Source organism: Lampris incognitus, chromosome 20 (assembly GCF_029633865.1).
Source record: "Lampris incognitus isolate fLamInc1 chromosome 20, fLamInc1.hap2, whole genome shotgun sequence".
In the NCBI taxonomy this organism is placed as follows: domain Eukaryota; kingdom Metazoa; phylum Chordata; class Actinopteri; order Lampriformes; family Lampridae; genus Lampris; species Lampris incognitus.
The window spans coordinates 20,244,684-20,264,947 of NC_079230.1; the positions used below are offsets into that span (position 1 = coordinate 20,244,684).

At 43.3% G+C, this 20,264-nt stretch overlaps 1 protein-coding gene across 3 annotated transcripts in view; it reads left to right on the forward strand.

Annotated features, from left to right (window-relative positions):
* Nucleotides 1-19,390, forward strand: part of LOC130130623 (synaptopodin-2) — a 34,355-nt gene extending 14,965 nt beyond the window's left edge. Inside the window, exons 3-5 of one of the 3 annotated variants that reach the window (XM_056300369.1) lie at nucleotides 1,099-1,865; nucleotides 3,991-6,956; nucleotides 15,710-19,390. In XM_056300369.1, coding sequence (XP_056156344.1) covers nucleotides 1,099-1,865; nucleotides 3,991-6,956; nucleotides 15,710-16,297 — 4,321 coding nt within the window. In that variant the 3' untranslated portion in view covers nucleotides 16,298-19,390. Of the gene's footprint in view, nucleotides 1-1,098; nucleotides 1,866-3,990; nucleotides 9,494-15,709 lie in introns of those variants that run through there. The other 2 variants (XM_056300370.1, XM_056300368.1) reach the window with 2 other exon arrangements.
* The last annotated feature ends 874 nt before the right edge of the window (nucleotides 19,391-20,264 follow it).

Sequence of the window (20,264 nt, forward strand, 5' to 3'; positions counted from 1 at the left end):
AAATTCTACCTCAGAAGTGAGAAACAAGAATTACGCAATAAAAACATTTTTCATCTGCATACTTTTTACCCTCTGGTTATTTAAAGTTAGAGGAGATCTATATTGTCATCTATTATTTTAAAAAGGCTCATCAAATGTGATTCAGATTTTTTTCCTCTATCACAATATAATATTGTCATGCAGTATTTCATATTTCATAATATTATCAGGGAAGATGGACGAAAATATTGTGTGTGAATATAAAATGTGTTGTGTGTGTGTGTAAAATATCTAAAGTTAAAAATTATATTTATAGTTGCTTGATTTTTCTTTCCCCCTTCCTCTTTCTTCCTTCTTCCATTTTTTCCCAACAGTGCAAAAAAAGACCCCAAAAAAGTGTATATATATATATATATATATATATATATATATATATGTACACACACAAAACATAAAGTCCAATAGACTTCAACTTGATTGTACTCACAAATCATGGCTTTTCTGTTATTTTTTCTCTCTTTCTTTCCATTCCTTGGTGACCTTGAAAGATGAAATTAAGTGGCACTCTATTGAAATGTGATTATTTTCCATGTCGGCGCTTCAGTCCAGTCACTTAACTTGAGAGATGCAGATGGAAGTGGCTTGATTAAATTGACTGCATGACGACCCAGAGATGAGCCGGGTCTTCCTCACCACGCCATCAGATGGCTCTTTCCCTCGCTCATTATGTATAGCTCATTTTAAATGCTTTTAATGAAAACTGATTGTCCCCAAAAGAACTTGGGTGAGCGTCTGTCTTTTATTCGAGTGACAAAATCCGACCTAGCAGTGTTTTGTAACGGGTTTGATGAAGTATGATAGCCCACTGTGGAGCTGGCTCAAGTTGGAGGACTCCTAATGGTGTTCCAGTACTACAGCACAATACAGTACAGTACAACAACCTGAAATGAAACACTTTGCAGGGTGGCTTATGTCCCTCGCCACTTGTAAATACTTGTAACCCATGCAACATAAAGATTAACCAAAATATATCAATGAAACATGGAAGTTTTGGAAGCATTAAAAGCTCCCATGGAATTACAAAATGTTGCGCACTAACATCCCTCTCACCTCTTGTAGATACACCTCTGGACACTTTGAATCAAAAGGGACGTACTGCAGGGAGAGTTCGTCTGCAGGAGAGGTTTTGACGAGCACCACCCTGCACATCCCAGCCTCCAAACACAAGTCCCAGCGCTCCAGAGACCTCTACATATCTGAGACCCAGGACGAGGCCCATTACGGCGAGGCGGGCACTGAGGCAGAGGTCACTGTCAGCTGCACCCGGCTACGAGCACCCCCGTCATCTGGGAACCCCAGGGGACCTCGTGGGGAAGGAGATGAGGGCACACGGCGGAGCTTCTCCCCCGGGGCCATGGTGGAGCTCCAGGTGTCCCTCTCAGAGCAAACCCTTGAAGACACAAGCACCACGGCTTTGGGAAGCGCTCGCGGGATAGAGGGGTTTTTCCCACCAGACAGAGAGGTCACTGAGACTCTCCACACCGCCACCCACTCGGTCTTCATCCCCTGCTCCGTCAGACAGCCGCTCGGCCAGCATGGTGTGGTTCTTAGCTCACCGTCCATGCTGGGACAGGTGGAGGTCACTCTCCAGCACCCATCCGGCGCTGGGAGGGGTATTCTGACTTTGGGTGAGGGTGTGGCTGTGGCCGGGTCCCAAGGGGGAAAAGAGGAAGGAGGGGGAGGAGGGCACAGTAGTGAGGGACCTCCTGCCTCCTTCTCTGTCGCTTTTCAGACTCCCACAGAGGAGGCTGCACCCGCTGAGGAGTGGGACTCGGATTCTGAGGGGTGTCAGGGCAAACCCAACAAGCACCACGCAAGGCACGCCAGTAAGCAATCTAAACCATTTCCATTTTTACCATGCTGAAGAATTATGATGTGCATGTTTATGTGCTTTGTGCGAGTGTGTGTGAGTGTGCATTAGTTGGTGTATTATGTCTGTTTGTTTGCATTTTAAGCATGTATGCATGCGTCTGTGTCTACATGCATATATATATATATATGTATATAAAATGTGTGTGTGTGTGCCTGTGTGTGTGTGTGTCTGAATGTGTGGGGATATGGGTGTGTTCTGTTGATACCTAATAGGCACATCTCGGTACTAAATTGTGTTTGTCAACAACATTTGTCTATTCCAAAGCCTAATATCCGGTGTGTTTGCTGAAACAGTGCCTTTAAATAGTGTAACACCACTCTTACTGGAGTGTGTATTTGTGTGTGTGTGTGTGGGTGGGTGTGTGTGTGTGTGTGTGTGTGTGTGTGTGTGTGTATATTAATTGCTTTGTACAGAGGCAAATAAGTTCCCTTTGAGCCTGAATTACAAGTGCGTATCAGATTTGTCGTAGATGGGATAGTGACGGTGGGGGAAAAAAACAAAATTGATTTCAAATAAGAGGGAGTGAAAAGCAAAAGGGAAACAACATAAAGCCATTCTTTCCTTTTTAATGAGGTCTCTCATGAAGTTTCTGTTCTATCGATCTGTGTCAAATCATCAACCTGGAGCGGCTCAGTGTGACTATGGCTCCCACCACATTCTCATGAACTGTGTAGGAGACATAAATAAAACTGCAGCCCGCTGATGATGCCTGCAGAAGTGGCCCTTTGACAGACACCAGCATGTGCTCCCCGACTCTGTTACCTGATCCTTTAAAAGTGGGTGTCTTGACTGAACTAAAAAAGTGAGTCCGCTGCTCAGTCCCGCTGTCTCCTCCACCTTGAGGTTAGTCTCAGACCATTATAAAAATGAAGGGGTCCTTTTGATTTTTATTACAGTTTTGTGTTGATGACTGGATCGGGCCCCTGAGAGAAGTTGTGGTGAGTGCGGTGTCTTGTCATCGGCTTGGCCTTAGGTGTTGGTAAATGTGTCACGTTCAAGAGGACCGTAGGGTTTCTAAGTGGACAAGTTGCAGACTTACAGATAAGGACTGGTAAAGATGCTCTCTGTGCTGGTGGACGTATTGCCTGCAGGCTATTTTTAATCTCTCCCATTTCCTCATACGAGCTGCATTGTTGAGGCGAACAGACCGTGACAGCTGTGGTAGTGTAAGGTATTATCTCTGAACAAATGAGGATATTAGATATGGGTCAAAGAATTAGGTAATTGCTTTATGGGGTATTGTTGCTGATGCGTGTTTAACCGAATGAGAAAATGTGTGGTGATACAATCAGAGTTGTGACGAAACTGATTTGTAAACTGCTTGTTTTGTGATAGATTTGTTAGATAGATAGATTTGTTTGCGGTATGGACCTGGAAAAACACAAGGTGAAATGTTTCTTGTAATTAATTTTTCAATCAACCAATGAATGAGGGAATACCTGTTGTTCGAATTTGTTGTGTGGTTGGCATCTGTCCAGCTCTGCCTTTTACAGTATATTTCTGTTCGTTTGGTTGTTGTCTACACTGATTCTTACTTTAGTGTGAGTATCTTAGATTTGTAGACACTAATTTAAAAAAAACTTTAATAATGTCATGATCTGAGATCAAATTAATGAAATAGAAAAATCAATTGCAGCTCTATGATAATGAGAAAAACAATAGGAATCAGGTGAGAATTTAAGCAAAGTTTTACAGACTGGAATGAAACCAACATTGCTCATTGCAGTTATACAATTCATGCAGATAAACCGCGCAAAAACAGTGTCACATTGAAGCTAATTTCAACATGCTGCCGACGTCATTAATCAAAGAAGCTAAAATTACAAATAAAATGCTTTTTTAAAAGAAACACATTTGGGATATCTAAGTTCTTTCAAGAATCAGTGTAATTCTTCTGACACATACCTCAGAGATTTTGACTGATTTGTGGGTGGTTTCAGCTGCACCCTGAGCTATTTATACCCATCGCCTCATGTGAAGTAGAATGAAGCAGCCAACTAGAAGCAATTATGTGGCTCCCCCTCTTTGTGTGCTTCTGCCATGAAAACTGAACCTGTCTCTTTTCTTTCTTTCCACAGGGCTCAGACGCAGTGAGAGTCTGTCTGAGAAGCAGGTGAAGGAGGCCAAGTCCAAATGTAAACGCATTGCTCTCCTTCTCACTGCTGCGCCACCCAACCCCAACAACAAGGGGGTGTTGATGTTCAAGAAACATCGGCAGAGGGCCAAGAAATACACACTTGTGAGCTACGGCACAGGAGAGAGCGAACCAGAATACGAGGACGAAGAGGACGACGACGAAGAGGACAACAAACAAGACACACACACTATTGAATTTACTCTTGTGGCCCCGAGCGACTCAGAATTCGACGAGCACTTCCTCACGAATGCCCACGGTGCCAAAGGTGTGTTAACCATCAGCAGGGACAAGGGTCTCCTTGAGATTGAACGCAGTTTAAACAACCAGGCAGAGATGGAGTGCTTGCCTGAGACCAAGGGCAAAGGTGCCGTAATGTTTGCTCAGAGGCGCCTGAGAATGGACGAGATTTCTGCTGAGCATGAGGAGCTCAGGCGCCAGGGCATACCCGTGGAGGGGATTCCAGAGGAAGAGAAGAAACCAGCATACCAGCAGGTGGAGGAGCACTCATACATGCAGGCCGCGACAGAGGGCCGTGCCTACATGGATGTGAATACACACCAACAAACTCAGCAACAGCAACATTATCAGCAGTACCAAGAGCAACAGTACTATGAGCAACAGCAGCATTATCAACAGCAGCAACAGTACCAACAACAGTACGAGCAGCAACAGCACTATCAGCAACAGCCAACGTATCAGCAACAACAGGAGTATCATCACCAACAACAGCAAATTCAGCAGTATAACGCAAACATGAATGGCACTGTCAACCATCAAACAAATGATGCCCAGGGTTCTTTCAGCAATCGCACAGCCAAACCTTTCTCAGTACAGAACATGGCACCAACCCCATCTTCTCCTGTAACAAGTGGGACGAATCAACATGCCATGGGCCAGGGAGAGCAGATTGCCTCTCGTGATGAGCGCATATCTACTCCTGCAATAAGAACTGGTCTTTTGGAGGAAACAAAGAAAAGAAACTCCAGGAAGCCTATGTTCACATTCAAGGAGACTCCCAAAGTATCACCCAACCCCGTGCTGCTCAACCTCCTCAATAGGAATGACAAGAAGTTGGGTTTTGAATCTGGACCTGAGGAGGATTACCTAAGTTTGGGGGCGGAGGCCTGCAATTTCCTTCAAACTCCAACGGCTAAACACAAAACCCCTCCTCCAGTGGCACCAAAGCCTGTCGTCAGCCCCAACTCTACTCTGTGGTCCCAGCAGATTGAAGTAACCAACCAGGAAATGCCACAGCATGCTGAAAATAGTGCAGTTGCCCCTGCTGTGATCCCAACCACAGAGCCTACCCTCGCACCAGAACTGGAGCCGACCCCTGCACCTGCTGCTGAGCCTTCTCCCCCTCCTGCCCCCCAAGAGGCCCCAGCCAACACTGATCCCGCAGAGCAGCTCACATGGAGTCTTCCACAGCCTCAGTCACAACAACAACAAGCCCACCAAGCGACATCTTGGGAGGAAAACAATAACACAAATCCTCCCCTACAGCCGGAACCTGCCCCTGTGAGTTCCTGGGCTTCTGCACAACCACAAACACAAGAGCAGCCATCTGTAACTTCCTGGGCTCCAGCTGAGGTGCAGCCTCAGGAGCCAGTTCCAAATCAGTCCCCAGTACAACCTCCTTGGGTGACTCCTCAACTCACCCAGCCCCCAGCTCAGCCACAACCCCCCACAAATGCCTGGGCTTCTCATTCAGCCCAGCCACAACCCCAGCAATCATGGGGTCAGCCCCAAGAGCAAGTACACTCCCAGGCACATGTTCAGCCCCCCTGGGCTCAGCATCAAGAACAACTGCAGTCACAGCAGCAAGTTCAGCCACCTTGGGCTCAGTCACAAGAACCAGTCCAACAGCAGCAGCCCCCATGGGTCAGACAGCCGCAAACAGATTCTCAGTCTCAACCACTGTGGGTTCAACAGCCTCAGCAAAAGTCCCAACCCCTACCTCCTTGGGTTCAACCGACTCAGCCAGAATCTCAGCCACAACCTCCGTGGGCTCAGCAACCACAGCATCAGGCTCAACAGCAGGCCTGGCCTCCAGCTCAGGCTCAGGCTCAAGCTCAAGCTCAAGTTCAGGCTCAGGCTCAGGTTCAGCCTCAACCACCTTGGGTCTCATCACCTCAGCCTCCTCAGCAGCAGCCACCAATGAATACATGGCCTCCGACACAGGCCCAGGCGCAGCCTCCTTGGGCCCAATCCACTCAAGACCAACCCCCATCCCAGTCTCAAGCCCCTCTGAACCCCTGGGCTCCGGTACCCACCCAGCCCCAGCCAACATGGGGCCAGCAGCCTACAGAACATACTCAGCCTCCCATGAATTCATGGGGGCCAATGCAGAATCAAACCCATCCTCAACCACCTTGGGTTCAACCAGTCCCAGCCCAGTCTCCACCTCAGCCAAACTGGCACCAGCCTCCCCCTCCACAGCAACCGATGCCACTGCAGCTGCCAATGAATGCATGGTCTCCAGCTCAGACACAACCCCAGGGGCCTGTAAATGCCTGGGCTCCACAATCACAGCAAACACCTTTGAATACCTCAGCTCCAATGGTGAATGCAAGAGTGGCTCAACCCTCCCCAAAATCTTGGCAAACACCACAAAATGCTCCACGTAACCGTACCCCTCCAACTCCCCCACAGCGAGTCAACTCCTATACCATTGGTCAAAGATCGTCATCCCCTATCAACCCAATGGCAACCATCTTGAATCCATCTGGATCCAGCTCAGCTTTTGAAATGCCCACTGTCAAGGGAAAAGGAGCTGATCTATTTGCCAAGAGGCAGTCTCGTATGGAGAAGTTTATTGTGGACTCTGAAACTGTGCAAGCGAATAAGGCAAGCCGGACTGCATCACCTGCTGCTTCCTTACCAAATGAGTGGAAATATTCTCCCAATGTACGAGCTCCCCCACCACTAGCATACAACCCCATCCATTCACCTTTCTATCCACCAGCAGCAATAAAGCAGCCCCCTCCATCAAGTCCTTCAGTCAAAGCCAAGAAGAAAGACAAAGATAAAGCAAAGCCTGCCCCAAAACCCCTTAATGTTGTAGATGTCATGAAGCATCAGCCCTATCAACTTAACTCCTCACTTTTTACTTATGGCCCAGCAGTAGAGGCTTCCAAGGCCGCTGCACCCAAGCCTGCCCCTGCAACTCCTGACCCCCCTATTCAAAACCAACAAATTAGATATGAGCAAATGGCTCCTGTCCAGCCGGCTGGACCAATGAATGGCCCATATCCCCAACAGCCCTATGGGATGGCCCCCCAACCTCTTATGCATGATGGCCACTACCAGCAAGGCCCTGTTAATTCATACCCCCAGGCCAATCCCTACCAGCAAGCACCTGGTGGTCCATACCAGCCAGCATATAACCCACAATATCAGCAAACTCCCCCAGCTGCTTTCCAACCTGCAGCTCCCCAGTCCCCTAACCAGCCGTACCAACAAACCCCACAAGCCCCTTACCAACCAGCCAATAGCGCTCCCTACATAGCAGCCCAAACAGCCCCTTATCAACCACAGCCTCCCAGTACCTACATTGCAACTAGTTTCCCAATGGCTGCAAGGCCTGAATCTGCCTCAGGTGGCAATGTTGTAGCTGCTCCAAAGCCAAAGTTTACAGCTAAAAAGAGTTCAGCTCAGGTCTGGAAGCCAACAGCAGGAGATAAAGAGTGATTTCAATAGACATTATGTATTTTTCTTTTGCTTTAAAGCTGCTACGAGGAGTTTTCACTGATAATTATTTAGTCTCAATTTAATTTTGATGCCTCTATATGATTGACATGAGATGATCAGCAAGAAGATTAGATATTACTATGTGATAAATTCCAAATGCTCGTTTCTGGGTAGGATTCCACGTGCATTCTGATTAAAGGATTTACTGCATATAGAGGGAATACATAGCCACAATTAGGGATACATGACGTCATTGATGTGTATCTTGCAAACAGCTATTTTTCAAAATCTCTTCAAAACAAATGGACAAGCTACCAGTGGGTGAATATAGATCTTTGTAACAAGACGCAATGCTTACGCGAAACGATGTCATTCTTCTGCGAAACATTTCTACTTTTGTCCACAAGGGTGCACAAAGTCAACAAAATTCAATACTCCTTGTTTGCAGCTTTAAACATTACAACCACACAGATCATCAGCACATCTTGTGCATTATAGCTGGCAGTTGAAATGAAGAAACCCCACTTCCATGTTTTAGTTTGGTCAGCATCAGAACATCTTTTGATCAAAGATTTGAAATTGAAAGTCAAAACATTAATATAAGAATAACTGTGGGATGTCTTAACAGATAGAGGAAAAATTATGTTTATATTTTTATAGAGCATGTATATTTTAACAGATTTATATAAAGTGAGTCATAGGAGTGATTCATATGAAAAGTTTATTGACAAAATCAGTTTGAATTTAAATGACATAAGAAAAATCTGATGGCAGTGATTTATGAAAGTAGGGAAAAGTAATATCTAATAAAAAAATATATAGAGGAGTTTGAGGGGAAAAATATCAAAGAAGATGGTTGATACTGGATAAAGATAATAGGAAGTTGATGTTTGGAAGGAGATTCAAAAGGAAGTAAGGTAAAAAAAAAAGAAAAAGAAAAATTCTGCTCAACATTTTAACTCATGTATAATAACCAAAGCGGTTTTCCTATGTGCAATATTTTGTTAGAAGCCAAGGAAGTTGTAGGAAAATGGGGATTTGTTTGGGATATGTGGGAGTGGATAACTAAACAGAAACTGAAAGTCTACATAATGTAAAGTCACAAGTTCAGAAATTGTAAATTACTGCAGTTTTTAGTACCAGATGGAGGATACAGCAATCCTGCTTTATATTTAAAAGTAATGCTCATTTGCTTTATTTTATCAAAGCTCTTCGAATGAGATCTTGCTTAAAGACATATCTTTGTTAGGGACTTGTCTCCCTTCCATTTTTAGGGTTTGTATTTTAAACTTTTTACCAGCTGTTACGCTGGTAATGTTAGGTCCTATATTTACCCCCTCTCAGCAAGGGAGTGCCGAGAGGGGGTTAGAGATAGTAGTGTTGAATTTCAACTTTTGTCAATATAAAAAAAAACAACAAAACATTGCTTCTCAAACTCACAGGTTATGGTTTATTCTTTTCGAGAAAAAAATAAAACATCGTTGCTCACGCTTTCATCTTTATTTTCCACACATCATCTGCTTTGGTTTTATATGGGTGGAGGAAAAAGGATTCACCAAAAAATGATGATTTGAAATGAAAAGAGATAACAGCCTTGTAGAGTCAACACATTGAATGTCGTTATGGGGTTGCTCTCTTTCTTCATGTTCTTCTTTTCGTTTTCTGTTTTTTTTTCTTTTTCTTTAGTTTTTTTTTGTGTTTCTCTTGTGCACTTTCTGTATAACTCACCACAGTGCCATTAAAAATGTCTTTTCTCCTCATTTGTCTTTCCTTCCTTTGTCACTTCAGCATGCACATTATCTCTGTATGTCTGTCCTGCTCTCTTTTGTTTCTTTCTTCACAGCTTGCTGAACTTCACAACTTCTCTTCCTCTGCCTAAAATAAAGACAAGAGGTTATCGTGTAGTTAGTTGGACAAAAACGCTAAACACTTTTTATCCACCCTAAACTCTGGTTTGATGAACACTGTTACAGCTTAGTGTCTCAGAAGTGGGCCAGAATCTGTAAGCTTCCAAATAGTCGTCTTTTCAACAACAGAGTTATGTGCTTGGAAAGCACATTGTTGCAGAATGACTGGTTGATGCTGCATTTAACAACAGTTAAATTTGAACCGGTGACTTCATTAGATCGAAGCAGCCTCATTGGCTAATTGTTGGGGGGGAATATTTGGCTCTGGTTCAAATGTTCACCTATATTGCATCATGCAAAAGGGGTCAGTTTTTAGCTAGGTGGATGTTTAATATCAATTGGACGTCTCAGTTGGCAAATGCCTGCAGCTATATTTGGCAGAATTTGATCCCCACTCGAATCACTTGCGTACTACTATCTTATTGGTTGCTGGCACCTGCTTCTCAATCTCAGACAAATGTTTTGTCCCCCCAGAATATCACTTAAAGCTGGGGTAGGTAGTTTTTTATGGAGTCGTTGGGCAAAAATTACATGATAACCATTCAGCATAATATAATTCAAGTGGTCTGAGAGCAAACTAGACTTCGGCACCTCCTCTTGGCTCTGTATTCAGGCTTTAGAAAATCTAATTATTGGGCTTGCTCAAGGGGATTAATAAATAATAATCCCCAATTAAATTAATTGGGAATTGATAAAGTATATAAAAAAAAACCCGGGACGGAAGACTTTAGCCAATCATGGGTCAGTTCAGAGAGGGGGCGTTCCTATTGGCTGTTCTCCAAATGCAGATACTCGTGTACGCTGTCAGTTCGCTAAACCCTGCTGGTCGCTCGTTATTGTAACCCTAACCCTACTTCAGACAGTAATAATAGTAATAATAATAATACGATGCGTACTGTCAATCAAGTGACATCTGTCCTATAGTGCCTCTGGTCCATAGTTTGGACCCGGCTCTACAGGATGTAAAACAGGAAACATGAAAGAAATAACAATAACAATAATAAATCAAACTTATATAGCGCTTTTCTAACACTCAAAGTCGCTTTACAATAAACATGAACATTATTAGTGTAACTAAGAGATTTGCTGAAAAAATAAACAGATTTATCAACTACGATACACGTTTGCCACTTCGCCATATTCCCAGTTGTACACGAATGTTAGGGGCTGAAGAGCGATGCGTGTGTTATTTGGTGGAAGGGGCTTTAGCGGAGTGATACGAGGTAGCAGAGAGAGGGGCGGAAGGATTTGCATTTTAATTTTCAGTATTAGCTACTGCAGGCTCCTCCTGAGACCCAGTAATTCATTTTTGTCCACTAGAGTGGACATTACGTTTTTGCTCACATCTCTCATACGATACATGCCACTCTGTTAAGTCCTGTTGTTCCTTAAAGAGGACAACAGGGGCTTTAAAATGACATTACGCGTTTGTGTGTGTGTGTGTGTACACGTGGGGGGTGACCTTGCCACCTTGCCTGTGCCTGTCTTTTCAAAATGGCTGCCATCACAGCGAGCACGTTTTATGGAAAAATAAAGGTAAGCATGATAGTCATAAATGAAAAAAAAATGTTATATCTCGATTGTTTCGAGTAAGTAAACATCTCAGGAATATCTGAGGGAGTTTTCAGAACTGAGCTTATTTATTTTCATTTGAAAAACGCTAATTTATAAATGTACTCTGTAGTGGACGTCAGGACTTTGTACTTCTGTTTGTTTCACATTTTTTTAGTAGACAGCTCTATGGCGGAGGAAGAGAGGATTCTTAACAGAATCATCGAGGGAGATTCAGACATAGATTTATCAGAGTATGAGAGTCCAGAGAGAGAGAGGATGAGACAGAAGAGGGGGGGTGAAAGCTCAAATGAGGAGGACCCAGTTGAGGTGGACCAAGAGGTGGGCAAAAACCAACACGACGGGGTCTGAGGTTTTTAACCAGTGCAAAAATGGACAGATAACCTACAGAGATGTGTTCCAGGAAATAGATCCCAACATTTTATTTTTGAACCTAATGAAACAATGAGGAAAAAATGTTAAGACATTTATTAGAAGGATGGACGTATAAAACAGTGAAAAATTGTTCTCAAGTGAACTATCCCTTGTAAATTGTGCTAAATTATTGATTGTGCTTTGTCTTTCTCCTAAGGTTCATGCCTGTGTTGGAAGAATGCAGAATTACATGAGGTGATGCTGCCCTTAGCTGTAGAGACTGGACCTCACTGCAGTACTTCCAGCAGTACATCGATGAGCAGCTAATTCAGGATCTGTCTGTCTTCACCAACCAGTGCATGGTACAGGATTTAGGCTGCAGCTTGACCACAACACCAGAAGAGATCAAGACCTTTTTAGGAATCTCAGTGTACATGGCATGCCTTGGATATCCAAGAATTAAAATGTATTGGGTCGCCAAAACAAGAGTCTCAATTATAAATGACTCCATGACATAAGATCGTTTTTAAAAGATCAGATCTTCCCTCAAAGTGGTCAATGATCTGGATGTGCCAGAAGATGAGAAGAAAAAGGATCTGCTTTGGAAAGTAAGACCACTCCTCAAGACAATGCTCCAAGGTTACCTCAGTCCGCCCAGGCCAGCAAAGGTCTGCATTGACGAACAAATGGTTCCCGGCAAACCAAATCAAACAGGATTAAAGGTGTTTGTTCTCGCAACGCCAAGTGGCCTTGTGTTGGACTTTGAGACCTACCAGGGAAAGAACACCTACACTCAAGACCAGCAAATGGGAATAGGTGCAAATACAGTCCTGCGTTTGACTGAGATGGTTCCCAGAGGAACACCGGTGTACTTTGACTGGTACTTAAACACCATCAAGCTTCAGGAGGCTCTTCTGGAGAGGGGCCTTCCTGCTACAGGAACAATTCAGAAGAATCGAATCCCAAAGCAGTGCCACTTCACTGCTGACAAGGTCCCGAGCAAACAAGGAAGAGGGTCATCAGAAATGATTGTATGGGGACCTCATGAAATTGCACTCACCATGTGGGTGGACAATAAGCCTGTTGTCATGGTATCAACCATCCATGGGATTGAGCCCCAGAACACCTGTTCCAGATGGTCAAAAAAAGAAGACAAGCAAGTCCAAGTCCCAAGACCTGCAGTGGTAGCGGAATATAACAGCAACATGGGGGGTTGATATGTGCGATTGCATGCTCAGCTACTACAGAATGTCCAGCCACACCAAGAAGTGGACTGTTCATACCATGCTCCACTTCACTGATGTAGCCATCACCAACTCATGGATTCAGTACCAACAAGACAGCCAGGCCTTGCAACAACCTGCAAAGAAAACCTCCCAATACCTGGAGTTCAAACTCCTCTTGGCTGAGGAACTGATATCCCAGGCACAGGCATGTCAACGAGATGAAAATGACTCAAGTGACGAAGAATTCTCTCCAGAAATGAAGAAAAAGAAGCCCCACCCAGATGAGAGCATATGTAAATACAGTGCAATCCATTTGCCCCAAATGCTCAACATTCCAAATGCTTCCAGATGCAGAATCCCTGGATGTCCAAGGTATATTGGTATATATCCGTGAAGACGTTTCGCCTCTTGGATGAGAGGCGAAACGTCTTCACGGATATATACCAAGTCCAGTTGCACTTCATTCAACTCCTTTGGATAACCATGACCTGGATGAATGAGAACATTCACAGACAATCCCTGGATGCAAAAGCAAAACCTTTGTGAGATGCTTAAAGTGCAACATGTTCCTCTGTGTCTCCAAAAAGTCAGAATGCTTCATGAAATACCATCTAGAGTCAAACGTCTAATGAAAATGGTGAAGTTAATACATAAGAATGGAAAATCTACATTTGCTGTTTGTTTTGTTTGTGGTGTTGTATTTTACTGGATGATTCCAGTGGATCTTTCCATGTACATACTCAGCTGTTAAATGTTTCATGCTTGAGAACAGTTAAATCCTGTTGTCATGTTGTAAAATTTGAGTAAAATCAAATTTTAACATTTTTTTCTCTGCAATGTGTTTTTTACCACCCAACACTTAATTTGTGTAAAAAAATAGAAATTAAAAAAACGTATTTTTCCCTGGGTCTCAGTTAAGACAAAAATGTCTATGTTTGCATTGTTAAAAATCAATTTAAACTTAAATTTCTTATCCCCAAAATTAAATGTATTTTATATTCATAAGACTAAATTAAATCAACTCTAAAAATAGAATTAAAAAATAGATCAATAAACAGGCCAACTAATCATTGCCCATAAACAAGGTCAGAGCTTGTGGAAAAGGGCTAGCTGCAGTGCTGAATATGTCTTGAACACCGCAATTAGAGTTAACGATGCAATAATACTGCACACAATCTTTGTCAGCAGTTGTATTATGTACTGCATTAATTCTCAGGCAAGTGAGATTTTAGTACAAAAATCTAATGTAGCACATATGGTACATCATCAAGAGCAAACTTGGATGTTCAAAATATTGTGGTCAGACACTGAAGTATCTAATTAGGTTTTCTGTTCCACCCAGAGACTAATTCACACTTGCTCGAGGCATGATTTTGAAACATCCAGTCCAGAGCTGACACTCCCACCAACCTCATCCAACCCCAAACAGTCAGGATCCTTTCTGAGAAGCTGCAGAGGCTTTACAATTCAAGGCTCATAATACGGATGTATTATACTGTATGTACAATAAGGCAAACAAACATCAGCCTGAACAAAACAAACAAATAAATAAAGACCTGCTCAGATTCATGTCCAATTTTTAAAAAAATCACCTTTTGAAATTGGCATTGTCCTGATGATCCCCTTCATCCCAGCCATAATTTTGTAAAAGGAAATGGACGTGATTTAAAGTCATCACCATATACATTATCTCTCTATTAAACTACTGATTTAACCCATCTAGATATCAAATACACCGATTAATCGATTTGCCCCGAATTATACCCCTAAATCTCATCTCCCATATTCAGAGGTGAGGTCAGTGCAAACCTGCATTCATGGAGACAACTCTACTTGTCCCTATTTCTTGAATTAAAACATTATCTCAGACTGTTAACTAATCCATCTATCCCTACTTGCTGCAACAGGGTCAATTCAACTCAAATACGTCTTACAATTACCCCAGGTCATACCAGATTATAGAGCCAGCGAGCTATACACATCTTAAAGCCTCATTCAGTTCCATTCCTCATGTTGTCAGTTGCTAATGTTTTCTTTTTCTTTATTGCTTTGTTTATTTTTCATGGCTGCTCATACAGATTTTCACCAGATGGTGGCAGCACTTCCATTTTCCATTGCACATCTACCCTGTACATCAGAATGTCCATTGAATCAATTTGGGCTAATGTGCAGATGCGGTTTGCTCTTCCCTCCCTGTCTGGGACATCCGCTAATGGAGACTTTAAAAGGGTCTGGATAACAACCACTGAGCAGATTTTTTTTCCAACTCGCTGTTTGGTAGATATCTTGAAAATTGTCGCTGTCTAATCTGCAAAGCAGAGAGGGAAGAGCCAGTTCAAACAGCCTAAATGTGGCTCAGGCATGACTCCTGAGATGGTTGTTCTGAGGAACTAGAAAGCAGTCTGCAAGTGAACAGTGTCTTGACTGGAGTGGCTGGCCAGGTTGTACGTTTCGGATTGTGGCCAAGTTTCCACCAGCTCACATTAGTCGGCCTTTAGATACTCAAACATATGTCAGCATGTTTTATTTTTCTCATCATGTATCAAAGTTTTTGTATTTGCCATATATACAGTATGTAATGTTAAAGGCTGTACGTTAAGGCCAGTATGTTTTTCAGGCTATATTTTACCTTTTTTAACTTTAAAGATAAGCTTTTGGCTTAGATATTTTATAATTCACCTTGTAGTCCATCAGATGCTTTTTGCATTGAAATATTTTACAGAGAATTGGCAAAGGCTACATTAAATTATTACAATGCAAGTGTAAAGCAAATGTGTTGGGGAAGAGCTGCTGCATCTTTCAAAAATCTTAAGTTGGCACTGTGATTTGTTTTTGCTGGAGGGCTATAAAGACATCTAAACTCAAACGAACTCATGCTAAAAGTAAACATGTCTGGATTTTTTCTTTGCAGGCATTTGGCAGAAGCTATTCCCTTTCTCCACCCGCCAGAGCACAGTCTCTCAGCCAGCAATCGACGTCTGCTTCTTCTTCTTCCCTAAAGCCTCCAGCTCGAGCCTCCACAGCTCCCCCGGAAAGGCGGACATCCTGGCTGGCAAAGGGCTATAAACCCCCGACGCCGTGGGAGGCCGCCTCCCGCCACCCCCTGGGTCTAGTGGACGAAGCCTTCGCCTTCCAGAACCTTCAGCAGGCCATCGCAACCAATGTCCACCAGGCGGCACAACGCAAACTTCTCCCAGAGCCGCTACCAGAGTGGAAAGCCAGGGTGTCCAACCAGCCCCACCAGAAAACTGGCAGCCAGACTTGGAGCCAAAGTCGTGGTTCAAGTCAGGCTCCTCTGCCATCGTTTTCATCCCCGACCAAGAGCGTCGCCTCTGCCCCTGCCAGTCCTGCTGGTTACAGATCCCTGCCTAGACAGTGGCAGCCGCAGAGGTCCATGACAGATGCAAACCTCAGGTCCACTGAGTATAACAGGCCTTTGGCAAAGCCAACTTTCAAGGCTGTGTGCACCAGCAACACCACTTGGACTTGGAAGCGATAGGCTGCATACTAAAGCCTGCGTGACCTTAAATGAAAATAATCCCATTGCCTAAATATCCAGTCTTAGATTCAACTGCAAATTAAGCTTTTTTTGTTAACCCATTAAGATCATCTTTTGATTTCTGAGCCCAAATTATGTTTCCAAACTAAAATGGCTGTATCTCTTGAATACTTTTGAGTATATGCATTATCAGCCTCTTGAGAAAAGTGAAATAGTCATCAATGAATATATACACAAAAGGAGAACGAGAAATAAAACACTATTTTAAAGAAGGTAGGTTGACATTAAATAGGCACAGGTGGATATTCTAACAAAACAAAAAAAAGACTTTAAAGAATGTTTGTTAACGGGAAAAAACCCTTATTATTCGCAGAACTTTCTACTCCCCTGTCTCCAACACAAAGTAACAGTACAGCTTAACTGAAATTATTTACTTTGCATGCTATCAACACGCAGCGCTGGACATTTTCAATTATTCTGCCAGCATATCAGCCCTTATAATTTTGTTGTAAACCCTCTAATTGCTATCCATAGAAATTGGATGAGTAGAACGGACATTCCCAATCAAATCAACATAGCAGGACGGTCACAGCGGCGGCCATTTTTATCTGAACCGCTGCCATTACAAAGAACTGTGGTCACTGTAACCGCCTAACTTGCAGCAAGACGTAGACCTTTTTTTGTTTTTGGTAAAGCTAAAATGCGAGATTTAGGCAATAAATAAATGTCCGTGACACTCAAGCCTTTGCCAAACTTGTTCACACAACGATGACTAAGTCTGTCACCACCAGGTAAGGTAAATCTCTCTGTATTTTGCAGTATATCGGAGATTTAAATCGTGTCTGGGACGACATCCCCACGCTGCATTCCCGCGCTAGTGCACCGGAAGTGATGCATGTGATAAATTTTACGTCAACCAGCAACGATCGCTTTATCAGAACGGAACCTCCGTGTGACGAAAGCGTTCGCATGCCTCTGATTGGCTCCCTGCCGGAAAGCTTCCGTGCTTGGATGCTATGGCGGGAAAAAAAACCTAAGAAGCGTCCAAGAAAAGTTTCTGATGCTCCAGAGCAAAAAGAAACTTGGCGTTCAGGGGACGGATTGAAGTCAACAAAAGAAAGCGATCGACGGCGAGGACAAACACGGATAGCCATTGGTGTAACTTTTCCTCGTTGGAAAGCGCTGAAAGATGAGCTGTAATAATTACTTTCACTGCCAGAAGGGGGAGACAAAACTTCCGCACTGCAGGTTTAAATCGCAGACTCGCTGAGGGAAGGTTGCGCGCCGATAAAATAGAAGGAGAAGAAGAAGAAGCAGAAGGGAGGTTGCGCAGTTACGGCCAAACAAGCTGTGGCGTAGTGTTAACGGGTGCTGTTGTGGGCCCCACTGACGTGTTCAGTCGCCATTTTCATTTGAACTACTCAGTTGACCACGGCAAACAGCTAAATGTTCTACACTCATTCAGTTTCTGTGTTCCTAACATTTCCTTGCGACTGGTTGCATTTTCAGTTTGGAAAGTTAAATGAAATTATGTTTCACTTTGTCAGAGAAGGCGACGAGTATGTTATTAAGAGTAGATATTAGAGAATAATGTAAAGTTTGTCGAACAAAAGAAGAGAAAGAAGCGCAAGTAAACTTGAGACGAGTTGGATGACTTGATCGAGATGTCGAGAGAAAATAATTGCTGACGTATGTTGCGCGCGTAGTACAGTTCACCTCTCGCAATAACCGCGCGTAAAAGGAAGGATCCGGCCGTTTGAGACGCCCCGCCTCCAAATGACCTTCTGCACAGGTAAGAGCCGTCAAAGAGGCCGTTTCTCCGGATCCAGCTGTACGTTACAATAGCAGTGCATTGTGTTTCAGTTTGACAGTTTGTGGGTTTGATTTTCATCCGGGTATGATACTGTAACGTGCATGGATAAGTAGACACGTTGGTTCTTGACTATCGAGTCGTACTCTTTAGTCGACTGGTTAACGTTGTCGCTTGCGGAGTGGGTGTTACGGGTTCGCGTCCCGGCTGTGGCGGTTCCCGGACTGCCCCCCGAATTCGCTACATCGGTGTCAGAAGTCTACTTATCCATGCACATTACAATACTTTCATGTGGGATTTGTATTTAGCGTGCTGTTTTGTTTGTGGGGACTGCTACTTTTTTTGTTTTGTTTTGTTCTTTTTGGTCCGTAAAACTTGAGGCAGTATGTATGCTCCAGTGACAGATTTGTGTTTTTCCAAGCAGATCTTTTGATCATTCCGCTGTCCGTTTGCAACCGGTGATGCTGCACGGGTTTAAAACAAGGCTTACAACTTGGAGAAAGGCTAAATCTATAACTAGGCACATTGGGTCGGGAGGCGACATTTTGTTACATAATTTCAATTTAGAGAGATTGATTCATTCTTTTGGTGTGTTTTTTATTATTATTATTTGGTACATTAGCGTGTGGCAAATAATTGATGATAGATTGAGAAAGGGAAGACAAAAAGCCACAAACAAGATCCCCCTTTTTATTTTCTGGCAAATGATTTTCGTTGGCTACCTGAATAAATGATCCTGGTGTTATGCATAACTCATGTGACACAATGCAGCCTGCTGTGTACTGGCATGATGTGGATTTTTTTTTATTAGATTTAAAAGATACAATTGAGTCATGTTTGTTTGACCTCTCTTGCAAATGAAATGCGGATCAAAAGGAGGTTGATGATTCCTGATTCTAACTGAAATGTTTGTTTTATGCTGGCATAGATTAAGCAAATTGCATACAGTATGTAATGTGTTACGCTTTTTGTTTCTTGCGTTTTTTTGAGTATTGGCATGACGTAGACTGCCGATTTGTAATCATCTCCAAAGATTAAAGCAAAGTCAGCGTTTTCACCCCATGTTAGTTGTGTCCCTATGTGATTCTTACCAAACTCATATGACATTGTGTTGTGTTGTGTTGTGTTGTGTTGTGCTGCGTCCCAGTCTGCGCCTGCTCATAACGCTGCGGGGCAATAACTGACATCCAGTATATCTCTGGTTGTTACCACACATGCCATCGATGGGGCACAACGCAAACGAGCAGTCTTTGTTCAGAACTAATGGGCGTTTTTTGAGTGACACAGCCTGAAGCGTCTTGTGAAATGAAGATTATTCAACACCCTAATTTTGTAGATTGCTGAATTTGTTTGTTTGGTTCGTTTCTTTCTTCTTCTTTTTTTAGATCTATTTCAAGCACTACATGTTGTCCTCCAGGCCATTTGTTGCTTGCTGTACCATCCCATGAAGGTCTGTGTACGACGGGCTGTCCTGAACGGTCACATGCTCCATATCCAACATTGGGGGGGGGGGGGGTGTATGTGTGTGTATGTGTGTGTGTGTGTGTGTGTGTGTGTGTGTGTGTGTGTGTGTGTGTGTATGTGTGTGTGTGTCTTTCGGGGGAGGGGGGTGTTTCCATGGAGACAGCCTGTTACATAATAACAGTGGGTACCTACTGTAGCTGAATTATTAGCAAAAGATAAAAACGAGGAGACAGTAGACGTTATAGAGCAGCCAACACTTGTATTAAATTAGGTTGCATGATTGTAGGGTGAACAAAAAAAAACAAAAAAAAGATGTATAAAATCTGAAACTAATAAGAGAGTCGCTGCAAATAATGAGTGAGACATGATCAGTTGTCTAGTTATCGAATTTTAATTCAAAGCCGCCATCAGGAGAAAACAACAGATATGTTAAAACATCTGCTTTGTGTACACCAGATGCGCTAGCGCGTTAATCAGTGACATCAGGTGAACCGCTGTTAGCTAGAAAGAACTGATAACATCTCATTATTTGGAGTAACACTCCAAATAATGAGATGTAAAAAAAAACAGCGTGATTCCTGGAACTAATATGCTTTACATATATTTTGGATTAACGGATTTCTATATGCCATGCAAGAAACCGGGGGGGGGGGGTCCTCACTGCAGCCAGCTGCCCTGCTAACATCCCACCTT